Genomic DNA, 17,539 nt, shown 5'->3' on the forward strand with positions numbered 1-17,539 from the left:
GCCCTCGCTGCGTTCTTCTCGGCACTGTGGACGGTTAGACATGTGGAGCAGACTTTAAAATGTGAAGCTAGCAGGGCACCCATCCTCCACGTGCCTCGGAGCCGTGGCCCGGAAGTCGCGTGCCCAGGGCAGTGACCCCTTCCAGCCGCGTGTCTGCGCTCGCGCACGCTGCCTTCCTCAGGCTGCTCTCTGCGGAGTGGATTGCCTTCTCCAGCTCGAAAAGGCGTGTGCGGCTTTTGGGCCATTTGGCCCTCCTCTCTGGCTCTGTCATTTTCCCCCATGGGATGAGTCTGCTTCCTGGGGTCCTGGAGCTCACCGTCTGGCCCAGCATCTCCCTTCTATGGCCACGTGGACTCAAGAGGGGCTTCTCTGGGCCATGTCCTGGGTCTGGGGACAGTGCACTGAGTGCGAGCGGAGAGGCCCGTGATTCGCTGTGATTGACCGCTGGGCCGGAGGCGGGACCAGGGCGAGCGGGGCAGGAGCACCAAGGAGGACCCAGAGCGCTTCTGCGTCGGGGGGTGTTACCGGGAGACGGCATTTGAGCTCAGGAAGGCTGAGCGGGACGGCGTTCCGGCCCAGGGCAGGAGCCCGCTTCTGTGTGGCTGTCCCGCACAGCGCGGCCTGCCCGCACGGGTCCGTGTGGCCGTTCCTGGGGACAGCGAGCAGGCGGGAGGCTGGCCAGGAAGCCGTGCTCCGATGGGAGTTTAGAAGCGACACAGACGGGCTGAGGATGGGGACCCCGGTGACGGCGTGGCAGATGGCCCGGAGCGGGGAGAGGTGTGGGCCGGGGGGACTGGCTCGGAGGCTCCCGCGGGTCCTGCCAAGAGAGACCGGGCTGGGCCTCCCAGGCGGCCGGGCTCTGATTTGGAAGCGGTGGGTTTTTTTCTTGGAAGGGACAGGCCTGGAGACCCGTTAGCTCCAGAGGATGAAGAAGGACGAACCAGGGAAGACGCTCAAGTGTCCACTTGGGGAACAGTAACTCGGGGAGAACACGGGAGAAGGAATACGTTTTGGAGAAAGATATGGAATTTCTTTTCGGACTTGCTGCATTTGAGGCGACTGAGGTAGAGGCGTGTAGGTGGCAGCTGGAGATACAAGGGCACCTGTGCGCGTGTGCGCGCGCGTGTGTGTGCGTGCGTGTGTGTGTGTGAGAGAGAGAGGGAGAGAGGGAATTTCTCTGTAAAGTCATGTTCCGGAGCCTTCTGAAGATGTCGCTCCCACGGTACCAGGCTCGCCCTCGGGCCAGCGCTGTTACTTGACTTGCGTCTGAGGACAGTCGGACAGCACGGGATCCCTGCCCCGCAGCCCTCGGCCCCCGGGGACACCACCGCCAGCAGCTTCCAGTGTGTTCTTCCAGAGGTTCCTCCGGCGTGTGCGCAGACGTCTAGGTCTGCACGTCCCCGGAAAGGGCGAGCCAGACACCAGCAGAAACGCGCTGCACGCTGTCAGGCTGACACCCCAAACGTGTGACACACGTGTGACACCCCAAACGTGTCGTCCCTCTGTGCCCCAGGGCTCAGCGCCTCCCGCAGGCCGGCGGCCGACCTCCGTGCCTAGTGGCGTGGGTGCCGTGGCTGCCAGGGGCGTCGCCTGTCTGTCTGCGAGGCCAGGTTGTTGGAGAGACGCGTTCTTTCTCCTCTTAGTGCTAGTTTTCTTTAATGAATATTTTTCAAGATCTTGTTATAAAAATAGATAATGGCAATGAACCTTTTAAGAGGTAGCCTGTACAAATATATGCATTTTAAAAAAGTGAACCCCCAAAATCACTCACCAGATTTAATCAGCACGGTATATAGGTCCTGCTCTGTGGGGTGCTGGGAAATACACCTGTGCACGCTCACACACACGCACGCGCGCACACTTCTCGTGTGGGGGAAGAGGAGGAAGACAGACGGCCTGTGATCTCTCCACGCAGGTGAGGACTCTTAGAAAAGCGGAGGACACACGCTGGCGTTTTAAGAAAATTAAAATGTCGCAAACGATGTAGAATAACACAGTAACGTCCCCCCAGCTCTCCTGCCGCACCCACCCCGCGGTGGTCACTGTCAGGGGTTCCCCCAGAAAAGGTGTGACAGGTGGAAACACACTGCGCCTCTCGCTCTGCGTGTGTGTGCGTGTGTGTGTGCGTGTGTGACGTGCACGGAAGAGATCCTGTTACATACATTGTGCTTTTTCTTCTAAACTTAAATCCTCGCTCTTCTGTCCGCTGACGCCGCTCTGCTCCATTCCGTCCGCTGGGTTGTCACTGTCGTTTCAGGGGACGTGGGGAGCACTCTGTGCTGTGTAACTGGCTCCGTCTGACACTCCAGGCGGCGCTGCAGTGAGCCTCCGTCTGGCCTCGGCGGGCTCCCGGGGGTGCTGCGGAGGGCATGGGCGTATAAGCAGCCACTGGAAGCGTCGTCGACATAACGGGGCCCAGCGCCCTGCACGCTCCCATGTGCTCCCACGCGCCCGGCGCCGTGGCTCGCCACGTCCTTCTGCTGGCCGCCCGGGCGCCTGGCCGGCCGCGGCTGTGCCAGGCTGGCTCAGGTGCCGTCTCCTCCCTCCGGCCACCTCCTGGCCAGCGTCCGCCAGGTTGGCGGGGTCCCTCCATCCCAGGCTCACGTGCCCGTTGCACGGAAGGCGCCGCCTGCATCCCCGTCTGCCCGCAGCGTCAGGGGCCCGCATTCCTCCTGCGCCGGCCGCCGGCGCGCTGCCCGCCCGGCCCCGCAGCCGTGCGCACGGCCCTCCCGCTCTCGCCGTGGCCGGGCGTGTGCTGTGTGCGGAGCCCGCTGCTTCCCCGCCGCAGTGGCAGGGACGTGGGTGCCGTGCTCCGCGCGTCCATCGTGGTACAGTCACCAGGTGACGCCTCTGAAAGGCTGCGTCTTTGAAGTCCGTCTTTCCTCGGTCTTTCTCCGAATCCTTTAAATGCGTGGTTTGTCGCATCGGGAGATGCCGGCTTCTTGGCGAGCCGTCCAGAGCGGCTGTCGTGGGGCGTCTCCCCCTCCCCGTGGCGGCCGGCTGCACGGAGCCCGCACCCCCAGCCCTGCCCTTTGGGTCTTTGCCGCCGTCCCCTGCTGGCTTCCCCCCCCCCCCCCGTCCCTTCCTTCGCCAAGCAAACGTCGTGAAAGACGTGCCACTGCTTCTGGGAGGCGCAGACTGCAGGGCGGTGGGGGTCGCGCCCCCTCGGTCTGCGTCGCTGGCGCAGCGGTGGGGAGGGGAGACCAGCCCGACGCGCGGCGAGCGCCTGCACACGCCGGCAGCACACGCCGGGGCGGCTGCCGCTGCGCCGGGACCTCGGCGACGTTCTCGTTCTGCTGAATTATTTTAGCATTTTTGGTTAAGTTTTGAGCATTTCCATTTCAAGTCAGCGTGAGTTGCAACTTTAAGATGAAGGTAGGAATCTGCGTGCGTAAAGCCGTCAGCCGAGGTGCGAGACGGGACCAGATGAGGTTGCTGAAGCCAGTGCCCTCCCGTCTGCGTGGCCCTGCCCAGTGCCCTCCCGTCCGCGTGGCCCTGCCCAGTGCCCTCCCGTCCGCGTGGCCCTGCCCAGTGCCCTCCCGTCCGCGTGGCCCTGCCCAGTGCCCTCCCGTCCCCGTGGCCCTGCCCGTGCTAACGCTTCTGCTTTTCCTCTCCTCCAGTCTGCATGAAGAGATCAGTGATTTCTATGAGTACATGTCTCCGAGGCCGGAAGAGGAGAAGATGCGGATGGAGGTGGTGAGCAGGATCGAGAGTGTGATCAAGGAGCTCTGGCCCAGCGCCGACGTGAGTGCCTGTCTGGGTCGCTGGGCTTCGGGGTGACCTTCGGCCCCGGGGGGTGCGTATCGGTGTCGCATTGAGTCCACGCGCAGCTGGGTGCGCAGCCGGCGAAAGTTGAAAGGCCGACGGTTTCTTTAGCCTTTAGGATCTGGGGCTTCCTAAGTATTTATGTCGAATCGGCTGATTTCAGACTGTTTCTCTGCAGTGCTGCAGAGCAGTGACCAAAGACAGGCCCCCGCAGGGACCATCAGTGTCGGGGGGACGGGCCCCCCCCGGCGGCGTCACTTCTGGGACGCGCTGCGTCCGGCCCCGTGGCGCTTCCGCCCCGGCCTGCCCGTATCATTCGTGGCGGGCGAAGCGTCACGGAGGGCCTTCTTGTGTCGCCTAAGGACCCTTCTCTGTCTGGCCCCCGTGGCCCCAGCCCGGCCCCCACCCAGGGCCCCAGACCTCCCTGGGATTCGCGGTTCTTGTCGTGGACAGAGTTAAACCTTCACCTTTCGGGGCTCCCCTGAGGGTCTCCTGTGCAGTCGCGTGCATGCGGAGGAGTCACAGAATCCACCACTTCGTGTGACACTTTTCCTTAGACTCTGTCGCGGGGTGGTGAGGGGAAGTCAGGGAAGTTCTTAGTCCAGTTGGCGAGACAAGCTTCAGATCAGGTGCTCTGAGTGAAGGGAGGAGGGGAGGACACCGTGTCCCCAGCAGCTGCGTGCCACACTGCTCCCCCGTGTGACCGAACTCGGAGGCACTTGGCGTGATCAGAGACGGTTCACTTACCGTGACCGGTGAGGCGTCCCGGCCCGTGGTGAGCAGAGGCCGTGGAGCTGCCGGACGCCCCTCCCTGCCGAGGGCTGTCTGCCCCGACTGTCGCTGGCGCTCCTGGGGCGGCGGGCACCGACTCGCGCCCGCGCGCCCGCCTGAGGCCTCTCATACCCCCCGCGAGGAGGGCTCGGCCGTGCCGGCCCTGAGCCCCGACACGACCGCACGGCGCAGCACGGCTCTGGCCCGACCCTGAGGCAGCTACTGCGAGGCCACAAGAGAACACCAGTTAGGGGCTGGTGATCATGAAGGGACGTTAGGGACCTGCCAGTTACTCTGGAAGTTCTCGCTTTTAGTCCGTGCGTTTGATACTGGAACCTCATCTGTTTAACCTGTGTTCCCGTGAGCCTGGGGCTCACGCAGCATCCCTGGTCCTCCAGAGCAGGCAGTAGAGACGTGCTCCTGCAGTACTGACAAGTGCCAGAAGAGGGCAGCAGAAACCAGCACTTCACCATAGCTTGCCGGCTTTTCATCTGATGTTCTTAATATAATAATTGTTTCTATTTCAGGTCCAGATATTTGGGAGTTTCAAAACTGGCCTGTATTTACCTACTAGGTTAGTATGGTTATGAAGCTTTCAAGGGGTTGCGCGTTTTTCTAGAGTGTATTTGTTTTAGCTGTTGAAGGTGTAAGAGTAGAAATGAAACAGGTCTATGAAACAGAAATTCACTTACCTGTGTTTTGTTTGAACTGCCGTGACGTAGACCGTCACTCCAGAGCATCTTATCACCCAGATGACATCGGGATCATCTCAGATGGGTTAAAAGGGAGCTCGGAGCAGTGCAGTCGCTCACCAGTTAGCGGTGGACTCCCCTGCGGAGAACACGTCAGCCCCACACCTTAACCTGCTCACGGAGGTGTCGGTGTGACATCGTGCAGAAACACCTGCTTACATTGCAGAGCGGTGCACGCTCCGGCATGCTAAGCATCTCCTTATTTGTTTGTTTGTTTGTTTATTTATTTATTTATTTATTAAGAATTCCTAGCGTTAGCCACTGCTGCAGCATCCTGACCCCGGCGTTCAGGGCACAGACTCTTCCCGAGAAAGGTCGTGGGCTGTTCAGGCCCCTTGTTTCTCTCACTCTCTCAGACGAGGGTTTTCTTGGCCCACAGCCTGGGGGGCCTTTTTGGGGGATGGTAAGGCTTCCTCGAGGGGCGAATGAATACCTGTTCTCTAAGAACTGAGATGCTGCAGTCTTCATGAAGGAAAAACATTCCAACATGATGGTGTTTTTATTTCTATTGTGGTAAGAACACGTAACAGGAGATTTACCCTGTTAGCAGATTTTAGGTGCAGGTTACAGTTTGATTAACTGTAAGCACCCTGTGTTTTGATTTGAGCTTAACTTGGTCTTTACCCAAACCTAGGATGCGTCGAGGCGGATGGCTCCTGGCGATTCCCATTCTTCTCATTGCCGTCCTAAGCCCAGAGAAGCCATGAAATATTCAACTTCGAATTCATTAATGTTTTTCCTTATTTAGGTTCTGAACTTTAGCAAAGTCCTGAGTCACTCTTTCTAAAAATATTAATTAAATTTTATGACTAGGCAGTACATTCACATAATTCAGGTCTGAAAAGGGCACAGAAAACATCACAGTGAAAAGTCTGGATTTGACCTTTGTCCTCCCCCCGCCCCCCCCCCGCCCCCCCCGCAGGGGCCACTGTTACAGTTTCTTGCATATCTTTCCAGAAACATTCCATGCAGATAAAAGGAAATGTGTGTGCAGGTGTGTTTTCGTGCCTTTTTAACACAAATGGTAGCAAACTAGATGCACTGTCCGCATCTTGTTTTTACACTGAATGGTCTAAGTAACAGTTTATCTCGTCAACGTTGAGAATGTTTTAGTACCAGAAACAGTTATGAACAGGGAACGTTCACGGGTATTTTTTGAGGGTTTTCTTTGCTTCCTGAGGCCTGACCTGCCTGAAATGACTGTGAGGAGGAGGTTGTTAAAACCACAGACCTCCTCTTGGCCTCTGCAAAGCAGCTTCCGCCAGCACAGTCGGCCTGGGTCGTCGGGGGCGGGGTGGGAGGTGGCTGTCCGTCTCACTGGTTTGGAGTGTGTAAGCGCAAATCCGAGTTAAAACAAGGACCGGTTCTTGCTTCTTCCAACACCTTTGGGCGTGTGTTCTGTGTCCAGTGACATCGACCTCGTGGTGTTCGGCAAGTGGGAGAACCTGCCCCTCTGGACGCTGGAAGAAGCGCTTCGGAAGCACAAGGTTGCAGATGAGGACTCGGTGAAGGTTCTGGACAAAGCGACCGTGAGTTCTTAGGCATTTCATTGTGACGTGTCGAGTTCCTTATGCACGAAACCTGTAAAAGTGCAATTTCATTTCGGCCAGCTCATGCGGGCTGTGCGCGGAGCTTCTGCCGGGGGCCATGGCCGCGCTGTGCACAGCTCCGCCTGGGGAAGGCGGGCCTGCCCCGCGTGCGTCCCTCCCCGGGGTGGCGGCGTTGGCGCGTGGCGCTCGCGGTGCGGGTTTTGTAACGGAGACGAGTGTGAGTGTGAACACGGGTGTCTGTGAGACAGAAGATGTCGCTCTCCCCTCAGTCTGTGTCCGTGATGAATTGTGTCTGACTGACGTTTTGTAAATCAGGCCATGTTTTAACTGCATCCGGAATGGCCGTTGAAGAACTTTCATGGAAACTCGAAATACATCTATTTAAGAAGTTCAAGTTTTTGCATGTTATGTTTTCTTGAAGCAAAGCAACCGGTATCGTTTCTTATAAAAAGCTCTTAATTAGCAAACCCGGTCCCGCACGCAGTTTGCTGGCCTGAGTTTTCTCATGCGTGGTCCAAATGGACTTCTTTTTTTAAAAATTCCTAATCTGATATAAATCATTCTGTCTTTTTTTTTTACTTGGGAATAAATCTTACATTTATTTTTCTCATATTAGGTTGTTTTGGGGGCTCTTTGCAAAACTGCCCCATAATGCCAGTGGGTTGTGTGTGCGACTTAAGAATCTAGCCGTCTTCTCATTAGCGATGGTTTGGTGATGTGCTTGAAGTTCATAAATCTTGATGTTATATCGAGTTGGAAACTGTTCTCCAAAGTATATAATATTGAGAAAGGTTTCTGTTACTTGATTTCAAAATTCTCAACCCGTAGAAATTATAAAATACATTGTATGAAGTTAAATGCTAACTGTGTGATGTTAAATGTGCAGAACTCCCAGCGAGCTGTGGTTCGTCATATTCAGAACACAGAGTTTTCATGTCCTCAGGGGAGGCCAAAACCTTCCATCCCTGGCTTTGTCATTTAATTTGGTTTAAGTATTTTAATTTCACCTTTCTTTTTCTTCTAGGTACCTATTATTAAATTAACAGATTCTTTTACCGAAGTGAAAGTTGACATCAGCTTTAATGTACAGAATGGCGTGAGGGCAGCTGACCTCATCAAAGATTTTACCAAGGTCCGAGAACTTACCGTGTGTATTCAGTGAAAGTGATAGGAACGGAGTTTGGCTTTGAGATTCTGTTGTTTTCTGACGTATTTTATTAACTATTTCTGTGTGTGTATTGCTGACAGACTTTTCTGTGCGGTGGGTTTACTTTCCTTGAAGCTGCTTGTACTAATTACTAATTTATAATGAGGCTTCGCGTGAGAACGGTTGAGAAAGCTTTGAAGAACTCGCTCTCTGCTCTCAGGGAGCTAAGGGCTGAAACCGCACTGTATGGTTGATTCCTGTCTGCTTTTCATCTCCCACAGTCAGACCGAGGACCTCCCTAGCGGGCCTTTTCTAGATTAATCCCCGAGTGGGCCTGTAAGGTAGTTCTGGGGGTTCTCTTACTGTATATCGTCATGATTTAAGGCTATGGAAGCCAGCAGGTGGGGCTCTGCCCGCTCCGAGGACCCTGGTCGATTTACCTGGCGGAGTGCCACCTGCCTGCGATAGATGATTCTTCAAAATCCTACTGATTGAGTGCCCAAGAATGGAGACTTGGTCCTGTACTGTCTCTGTTACCTGTTTACAAACGAATATCCTCTGGAAATGGTGTAAATGAGTGTCATCAAATGTATATTGCTAGTGAGTGCTCCGGGGCCATTATTTACATCTACACATTTTAAATTTTAGATGTGAGTGAAAATTTCCTTAATTGCTCATAGCTTACTTTTCTATGTATTGCTCTTAAAATAGGAAATGAAGTTTGTAATGTAAGGACCAGTTTATGCTTAGAGACCATTATGTCGTTAGTGTTTGGAGCTGTTACCAATAGGGGAATCATTAAAATACAATTTTTTTCTTTTTCAGAAATATCCTGTATTACCATACTTGGTTTTAGTATTGAAACAATTCTTATTACAGAGAGACCTTAATGAAGTATTTACAGGTGGAATTGGTTCTTATAGTCTCTTTTTAATGGCAGTCAGCTTCCTTCAGGTAAGTCGTGTGGTTATACCATGCTGGCTAGCATGCACTACCGCTTAAAAAAAGCAATCTGTTGAGGAATCCGAATTAGGAATCCTAATTGCGATGCTTCCCTCGATTACTTATGACTATTGCCTTTAAACCGGGCACCTTTTTTATAACTTAACAAATAGGTATTTAAAAATCCCTAGGAAAGAACTCTTATATATATTTTGAATCCCATATGTTCTACTATTTTTTGAGACTTGTCACTGCAGATTTTAACATGTAAAGGTATGGCGTGCTCTCCAGAAGTGTAAATAGTAAGAAAATGCCAAAAATAAAAACGTCTTCCAAGCAGCTGATTTGTAGGTTTCTCAGGAACGGCGACCTGCCTGCCGCTCGCGAGGGGTGAGAAGCCTTGGGATTGTCCGGGTTGTGTTGACGTGGCACGTTGTTGCCGGCCGCCTGGTCCTGCTCGTGGGTCGGAGCGTTGGGCCCGCGTGTGCTGGGCCCGCGGCCCTGCGGGCGGCCGGGGGCCGCTGTGGCACGTGGCCGTGCGAGTCGCCCCGGCCGGTGCTGCCCCGTCTCTGCCCCGTTGCCTGCCGACCACTGTGCGGACCAAACCTTCTAGAAGTTAGGACGTCATTCATTATCCCCGCCTTGATATTTAGAGAACATCCAATATAATTTCTTTCTTTTTTCTTTTGATTTTAGTTACATCCCAGAGAAGATGCTTGCATCCCCAACACGAACTATGGTGTTCTCTTAATAGAGTTTTTTGAATTGTATGGGCGACACTTCAATTATTTAAAGACTGGCATCCGAATAAAGGATGGGGGCTCCTACGTGGCCAAAGACGAAGTACAGAAAAACATGCTGGATGGCTACAGGCCGTCGATGCTCTATATCGAAGATCCTCTCCAACCAGGTATTGAAATTAGGTAAATTTGTGGGCGTTCGAAGGAAGGGCATTGGCAGTCACCGTGTCGTGCTTGGAACTCTCCTGAGGCGAAAACATCAAGGATTAACTCCTGATCATAGTGACATTTTTTCCCATCAAAACATGTCACATGCAAACGCACACACACCAGGAAAACGCGTCGCGTGCTTCCAGACGAGCTGGGGTAGAATCACTTCGACTCTCAAAGGCGGAGGAGAGCGGGAGCAGGTGCTAGCCACTCGGGCGGGGGTGTGTGCATCTCGTCTGACGGCCGTTTTCCTCTTCTCTGGGGCCCTCCTTGCCCCCGGTGCCAGCCAGTGGTCAGCAGGGCTTTCCGAAGTGGCGAGCGCAGCGGTGGCCTCGGAGGCATGGGCTGGAGGGCTCCGAGGGGCCGTGCGCTCCTCTCGGTCTCCCGTCCTCTGGATCCCACACGGTCCCCCCGCGCTTCCTCCAGCGTCGTCGGCTTGAAAGCGAATTCCTTCCGAGCCGCACGACATTCTGTCTGCTCGCTTGTATCCTGGGTTTTCTGGGCAACATTTTTTTCCTGACATGATTGTAAAATGTTTAGATTCCGCATTCTCGGACTTTAGGCCACTGCTCTAATGTGTTAGCTTTGGAAACACGACGGGGAGGGATGAAGTGGTCCAGTCGCTGCCTCGGGGCCCCCGTCCGGCACGTGCGGCCGACTTGTCAACGTCGATAGCTGTGTGTGGTTTTTCAGGAGGGGGCGGCTGGCCGTGGGGGCCCGCGCCACGAAGGGACACACAGGTCTTTCAGCAAGGAGGCCCTTGCTTTTTAGGAGCTCATAATTTGGTGTGGGCGGTACTTATGCGTCAGATAGAAATAAAACTAGGTGTTTCTAACTGAGCCTGACTGTGCGAGGCGTCCCCGCAGGCGACTCAGACGCGTCAGAGCCTCCTGACTTTAGGGTGCCCACGCTCGGGGCCCCGGGGGTGCGGTGAGGGGCCCGGGGGTGCGGTGAGGGGCCCGGGGACGTTGGCGATGGCCCCGCTTCCCCGGGGGGCGCTCACGGGCTCCCGCTCAGCAGCGGTCGAGTTTCCCGTCTTCTGTGTGCGCTTCCTTCGCAGGGAACGACGTCGGCAGGAGCTCGTACGGGGCCATGCAGGTGAAGCAGGCCTTCGACTACGCCTACGTCGTCCTGAGCCACGCCGTGTCCCCCATCGCGAAGTACTACCCCAACAACGAGACGGAGAGGTGAGTCCGGCTGGGGCCGGCGCCTCGCGACGGAGCTGCCGCTGGCTCCTTAGCGTCGCGTTAACGGAGCCCTCTCTTCTCTCAAACCCGTGCAGCATATTAGGCAGGATAATCAGGGTGACGGACGAAGTCGCCACGTACAGAGACTGGATCTCCAAGCAGTGGGGCCTGCAGCACAGGCCCGAGCCCTCGTGCAACGGTAAGCGGGCTCTGCTGGCGGGGCGGGGGGCGTGCGAGGCTTTTCTGTGCTGTGTGTGTTTAATGGGAAGAAACGTTTTCCAATCTTTTGCCACTCTTTCAGGAAATGGTGTTACCTTGATAGTAGACACTCAGCAGTTAGATCAGTGTAATAATAACCTATCTGAAGAAAATGGCGCCCTGGGAAAATGTAGAAGTAAAACCTCGGAGTCTCTTAGTAAACACTCTTCAAACTCTTCATCAGGTCCCGTGTCTTCCTCTTCTGCCACACAGTCCAGCTCTAGTGACGTCGTAAGTATGAAGACGTGGCTTTTCCCCGTAACTTTAACGATTGTACTTTTCCTCGGCGTTGTAGCGAGATTGTCAGGCGTGCGGAAAAAGCGGAAGGGTTTTCGTGAACACCCGCCCGCGCCGCCGCTGGGACCGGCCACCGCGTTTGCCCTGCCCGTCACTTAGCCGGCCGGCCACCCGCCCCTCCACCCGTTCATTCATCCTACTCTTGGGTGCACCTCAGTCATTGCAGGCCTGGAGACACGTCCCCCGAAGCACTGTCGTGTGCTCGTCTCCAGCCACGCGCAATGTTTGTCTGTTTTGTTTCTTTTGATATTAGTTGTATGTTCACTAAATTTTAGCAAATTCGTACACAAGTGACCCAAAGCCTAACGAGATGTAGACCACCATCCCCAAACGTCCCCTCCGGATGCTTTCTGGCCGTCCCCCGGCCCGCCCTCGGGTGGCCCCCGCCGCCATGTCCCGATGCAACAGTTAGTTTTTTCTGTCCTGGAATTTCACACGAGTGGGCTCATTGTCGTACAAACTCCTGCGTGTGAGGTTTTCTCCACTCAATAGTGTCTTTGAGCTGCTTTGTTTAATTTCTAAATAACGAGATATGAGAAAGTTTACCATTTAAATGTAGAACTCATTGGTTTTTAGCATAGTCACAATGTCGTACAGCCATCGCCACCGTCTGCTTCCAGGACGCTTCCATCACCCCAGAGAGAAGCCTGTGGCCGCCCCCACCACGCCCCCCCGCCCCCCGCGGCCCCTCGTGCTCTGTCTCGTGCCCATCGAGGGTTCAGTATCGGTTACACCTAGAGTTGCTGTTCCTCGTTGGGGTTAATTCTGAGTTTACTTAATTGACATCTAAAATGGGCCTCCCCATTATTTGCATTTTGACTTTATTAAGTGTGCGATATAAAAAGTTACCTGAATGTGGAAGGGGCATGAGTTTATGTTGTTGACAATGACCATGAGTCCTGTCGGAGTCTCGGACCCTTACACGCGGAACCGAGCCGTGGCCCCTTTGGTCCTGGAGCAGAGCCGTGTCCGCGTGGCCTGCTCGGCGGGAGGGCTTCTTGCATTGTCATCGCGGAGTCCCCGACTAAGCCTCGTCACGCGCTCTTTCTGTGTTTGGTCGAAGACACTGAGTCCGAGAGGGGGACCTGGGTCCTCACTCCACACCAGGCTCTCCCCACTGTACAGTGGTCACTGTAGACAGACGCAGATGAACTTGGCCTCCGTGAGCTCCCTCAGGGCCTGTTAACGGGGCCGGGTGGGCGTGGACTTGACAGAGAGCGGACCCCCCCCCCCCGGTAGAACAAGCCGCCGTGAGTGCCCCTCAGCTGCCAGGCGCGTCCCTCTGGCCGGTGAGCATGTGGTGGACTCGTCTCCTCTAACGCTTCCTCGATGCTTAGCATCTCACCTTGTGACTCCTGTGGCTTGTGCTAGGACTCCGACGCGACGCCATGCAAGACCCCGAAACAGCTGCTCTGCCGGCCGTCCCCCGGGAGCCGAGCGGGGCCGCCGGGCGTGGCCGTGGAGGCGGCGCAGGCGGGCGGGAAGATGCAGAGCACCCAGACCGCCAGCTCGTCCGGCAGCAGCAAGCCGCAGGTGTGGCCCCGGGCTCGTTCGTTGTTCTCGTTCAGAACGAAACCTCTCGGATTTCTTCCCTGTCAGTCAGTTGCATGTATCTGTCACGGGAAGAGCGAGGACTCTGGGTCAGAGAAGAAACCTGTTTTGTTGGGAGAGGTCCCAAACCACAGCAGTTCTAGGAAGAGGGCGTCCTTCAGGGCCCTTTGTGACACAGGCCTTTGTGGGAATCCAGCGGCCCGCCCTTTTAAGGTGGCCCGGCCTGTCTGTCTCATCACAGATGTGGCATAAAAACTTGCATCGAGGTATAAAAGGTTCGGTTAGATTGAAGTGAACCCATTGGAGCTTTTGCCCGACTTCGTGGCGCGTTGCCCACATCTGGGAGTATGTTTTACATCCTCTCATGTTATAACGTGCAGGACCCAGTCACCTGTGCTGGCATCAGGCAGAGGTCAGCCGTGGTCAGTCGATCAGCATCAGCTTTGACTTAAAAAGGCCACAGATATAACTCTAGTTTAAGTTTTCTAGTTGTGTGAAATTTTATTTGTTGTAATGACTCAAAATGAGGGGATGAAGCTGAGTCATGCTGGGCTCCGGCCCCAGGCCACCTCACCGTCCCCCAGCAGAGTGGGGACCGTGGGGGAGGCTCTTGGGAGTAGAAGGTGACTATACATCCGTCACCTTAGATCCAAGTTGACGCCCAGAATCCACCTTACCTGTACAGCCTTAGTCCTATGCCCCAAACCCAGACTAGCTCAGCAGTGGCAATTAAAGTGACAGGTGACAGCCAGAAAGGGGCTGCCAGCTGTGGGGCCCCTGGGCTGGCGGCACACCTGCGTGTCTCCGAGCTTCTCAGTCACGCCGTTTAGCATGCGGTACCACTGGCCGCTCGGTCCGTCACGCCAAGGTTCACGTCCCACACACTCCGCTGAGAAGGCAGGCCGGTGCTCCGTGAGTCTCCAGACTTCCCCTAAAAACACTGTAAAGGTTTTGGCGTTAACCCCGCGGCATTGTCGCTGGCCCGGCAGAGAAGTCAGCGCACCCCCATTTCGGGAGCCCCCAGCCGGGTCGCAGCGGGCCGGGCCGGGGCCACCATGCTGATGCCTTGTCGCCTGCTTCCTTCCTGCAGCACGGGTCAGCGAGGCTGTTCCGCTCCTCCAGCAAAGGCTTCCAAGGTACAGCCCCGGCGGGCCACGGCGCCCTGATGGCAAACAAACAGCACCAAGGCAAACCCAACAGCCAGTATTACCACGGCAAAAAGCGGAGGCACCGGCGGGATGCCCCCCTCTCCGACCTGTGCAGATAGTCGGGGGCGCGCGGCGGACTGTCTTCTGAGGGCGGCGACCCCGCGCCCGGACGGTGGCCTGGGGACTCACGGACGCATTCCGGAGCCTTTACACTGTTCTCACGTGCATTTCGCAGCTGCGTTTTTTTCCCAGCTCACCACGGAATGGATCATGAAGACTGACAAGGAGGGGGGGCAGGCCGCCCGTTTGACAAGTCGTGCGCTACAACAGGGTCATTTTAAGATTTAAAGCTTGAATGTAAAATAAATATATTTCCACTGGCTTCATGCAGAGTCAGAGGGCGTAGTGTTCGGTGCGGGCGGGGAGAGGAGGGCGAGGCCGGTGGACGGGGCGGGAAGGAGCGCAGGTGTCTCGTGTCCGATTCCAAAGGGGGACGTGATCCGTGCATGGGTTTTTTTTTTTTTTTTAAATATTTTTGCATATATTTACCATTTTATTGTGTGTATATATAGACGACCACATAGGAAATCGATATTTGTAATAGTGGATTTGTTAATACTTTTTACATAACATTACTGTTTAAATCGTAAACAGATTTTTCTCAGGATTAGTTTGCAAAATAATCTGAATTGTCATCCTAACATCCACACGTCGGGAAGTGGTTAGTTTCCCTCATCCTGCTTTCCTCAGCATCGAGACGCGTGCTAGAACCCTCGTGACCTGCTGCTGCAAATGTGGTCCTCTCCGAAGAAAAGGTCGATGGTGGCAAATGATGGTTATTTTATTTTGTAAAAACAAATATATATATATATATATGTACTATGTACTTTTGTGCAAACACTGAAAAATCTCTAGTCATCTCTAAAAATTAACTTGCAACCATTTTCTGTAGTGCTGTCTTGGGCAGTGGGCAATTACATTGTCTTTTTTTTTCTCTTCCTTTCTTTCTTTTCTTTTTCTTTTTTTTCTTTTTTTTTTTTTTGCGGCCCCTTTTTTCCCCCCTAATAGGGAAAAGAGGCCACCGTGTCCGGTCCCTTTCCTGTTGCCACGAAGCCGCGAGTCCCGCAGACTCTGCATGCTGGCTCCTCTAGCCCCGTGTGCCGCTCGGGCTTGCTTCCTCATCGCTTACTCTTTTTTTAAAAAATTCATGCTCAACTACTGTGGGAGAGAATAACTGTAAACAGCTTTAATTAAATCATACTTATAAAAAACTATTTTCTTATACTCCACTTTATGCTTTTGGTATTGTTGATCTTTAACAATTAAATGGTCTTTGATAATGGATCGATTTTGTATTGCCTTATTAAGATCAATACTTCTTGTCATCCCATCCTTTGTCCCCTCCTCCCATGGAATTGCTATCTTTAATTAAAACTTTTTTAAACATCGGCTTGTTTCAATCATACTGTAAATTTTGGTTGTGGTCAGCTCGTGCAAATGAGATGTATCCTGTCACTCGTCACATGTTGAGTTTGAAACTCGGTTGGGAATATTTGCTATGATAGGATGTAAGTGACGTTTCTGAAAACGCTCGCGTTCGAGGTGAAAGCTCTCTGTTTAGCATCGGTGTGTGTGGCTCTGTTAATCACAGCCGTTTCCGAGATGAGATTGTTTCACACACACACACACACACACACACTGCTGTTGGCTTTTAGGGAGTTCTTTTATATACATTTATGAGATACAGAAGACCAATCAGACCATTAATGGACACTCAGTGCAACTTTTTATAAAGAAAATAATGCTAAAAGTAAGGCGAAAACTGATGTCATCACTGAAGTTAATAATTTTCAATATGTTCGTATTTTAATTCACAACAGAAAAATGTGTTCCGAACCTGGAAACTCGATTCTTGTGTAAACCGCGGAAGATTTTAAATGTGATGTTACTTTGACAATGTTTTAAATTTTAGAGTCACATTTTATTCTGATCTGAATTTTTATCAAGATGTCGAGCTTTCGTTTTCCGAAACCAGTTTGTCATAACATAGTGTGTGCATAATCACAGTATTTATTTTCTAGGACTATTGTGAATGTGTAGATTTATGTTTACCGCTAAGGGAACAATTATTTATAAAATAAAATTAAATCCAGTATTAGCTGCCTATATCTCAGACACTTAATCCTTGCAGAGATCCGTGTTACGTTTACCACACTGAAGTTGGTTGTTTTTTTTTTTTTTCTTTTTAAAGAGCCGCCCTCATTTTGTTGAAAGTGAATGTATCCTTAGGGTGCGGGTACCAGTGTCCACTAAGCATGTGATTATATTACGGTGGTGGTAGTGGGAAGACAAATCTTGATTCCATTGGGAATCTTAGGTTTTCGTAAATTTATTGGGAAAATAGTTTTTCCTGTACTGCTGATGTTTCTTTTTGGTAAACAGTATCTTTCTAAAAGAAAAAAAGCATGAAGGAGAAACTGAGGTGTGTACATTTCCTCAAACAACCAGCATTGTATTTGTGTATCTCGCGGTGAACGGCGTGGAAGCTGTTCGCTTTTCAATCCGAAGTAAAATACTTTCAAGAACTTTTAGCTTGCCTGCTCTTTTGTTTGGTGCGTTTCATCTCTGCATCTGACTCCCGTCTCTCTACTCCTCTGAGTTTTAATACTGTTCACGAGATCCTGTGACCCTGTGAGGAACGTGCCGTTTAACTATCACAGTCCGTCCCTGTCCAGAGTCATGACCTTCCTTCGCGAGCGCTCGCGGGCCGGGGTTTTGACAGGCCCCGCCCCACCGTGGTGACATCACTCCGGCGGCCACGTACGCGCACCACCTGGCCGTCCGGTGTCGCTGCTCCCTAAAAAGTCAGCGGACGTTTCGATCCTGGGTTTTGGAGGTGCCGAGTGGTTCCCGTTTTGACTGTAAAGGTAAGTGCGTTTTCCCCTCTGGTTCTGAGCTGTCCGCGGAGGGGCCTGGTTTCCAGCGTCTTTGTTCGGTTCGGAGCGGCCGCCTGTGGTTTCCGAACCCGGCTTTGACCGGCGGGGTCCCCCGGTTTTGCACGTACTTGCCCTCCAGTCTTCCGCAGTTGTCGTGCTGTATTTCTGTCCTCTGTTGAATGGGTTTTACCTTGACTTGCGTTTTGAACTTCTCATTAATATTTCGGTTATTTGCGTCGACTCAGGCATTCTTGGATAACGTCTTCACAGAGCACACACGTGGGT

The 17,539-nt window shown here is 53.3% G+C and overlaps 1 protein-coding gene across 5 annotated transcripts in view; it reads left to right on the forward strand.

The window, feature by feature from the left end:
* TENT4B (terminal nucleotidyltransferase 4B) overlaps nucleotides 1-16,903 on the forward strand; it is a 42,836-nt gene extending 25,933 nt beyond the window's left edge. For 2 of the 5 annotated variants that reach the window (XM_036231252.1, XM_016147602.2), the window contains 11 exons: nucleotides 3,621-3,744; nucleotides 5,064-5,110; nucleotides 6,697-6,817; nucleotides 7,863-7,970; nucleotides 8,811-8,939; nucleotides 9,624-9,837; nucleotides 10,938-11,064; nucleotides 11,160-11,263; nucleotides 11,366-11,553; nucleotides 12,991-13,152; nucleotides 14,261-16,903. In XM_036231252.1, the coding sequence (XP_036087145.1) occupies nucleotides 3,621-3,744; nucleotides 5,064-5,110; nucleotides 6,697-6,817; nucleotides 7,863-7,970; nucleotides 8,811-8,939; nucleotides 9,624-9,837; nucleotides 10,938-11,064; nucleotides 11,160-11,263; nucleotides 11,366-11,553; nucleotides 12,991-13,152; nucleotides 14,261-14,437 (1,501 nt within the window). In that variant the 3' untranslated portion in view covers nucleotides 14,438-16,903. Of the gene's footprint in view, nucleotides 1-3,620; nucleotides 3,745-5,063; nucleotides 5,111-6,696; nucleotides 6,818-7,862; nucleotides 7,971-8,810; nucleotides 8,940-9,623; nucleotides 9,851-10,937; nucleotides 11,065-11,159; nucleotides 11,264-11,365; nucleotides 11,554-12,990; nucleotides 13,153-14,260 lie in introns of those variants that run through there. The other 3 variants (XM_036231253.1, XM_036231255.1, XM_036231254.1) reach the window with 3 other exon arrangements.
* Nucleotides 16,904-17,539: the final 636 nt, after the last annotated feature.

The sequence above is a fragment of the Rousettus aegyptiacus genome, unplaced genomic scaffold (assembly GCF_014176215.1).
Source record: "Rousettus aegyptiacus isolate mRouAeg1 unplaced genomic scaffold, mRouAeg1.p scaffold_m13_p_14, whole genome shotgun sequence".
In the NCBI taxonomy this organism is placed as follows: Eukaryota; Metazoa; Chordata; class Mammalia; order Chiroptera; family Pteropodidae; genus Rousettus; species Rousettus aegyptiacus.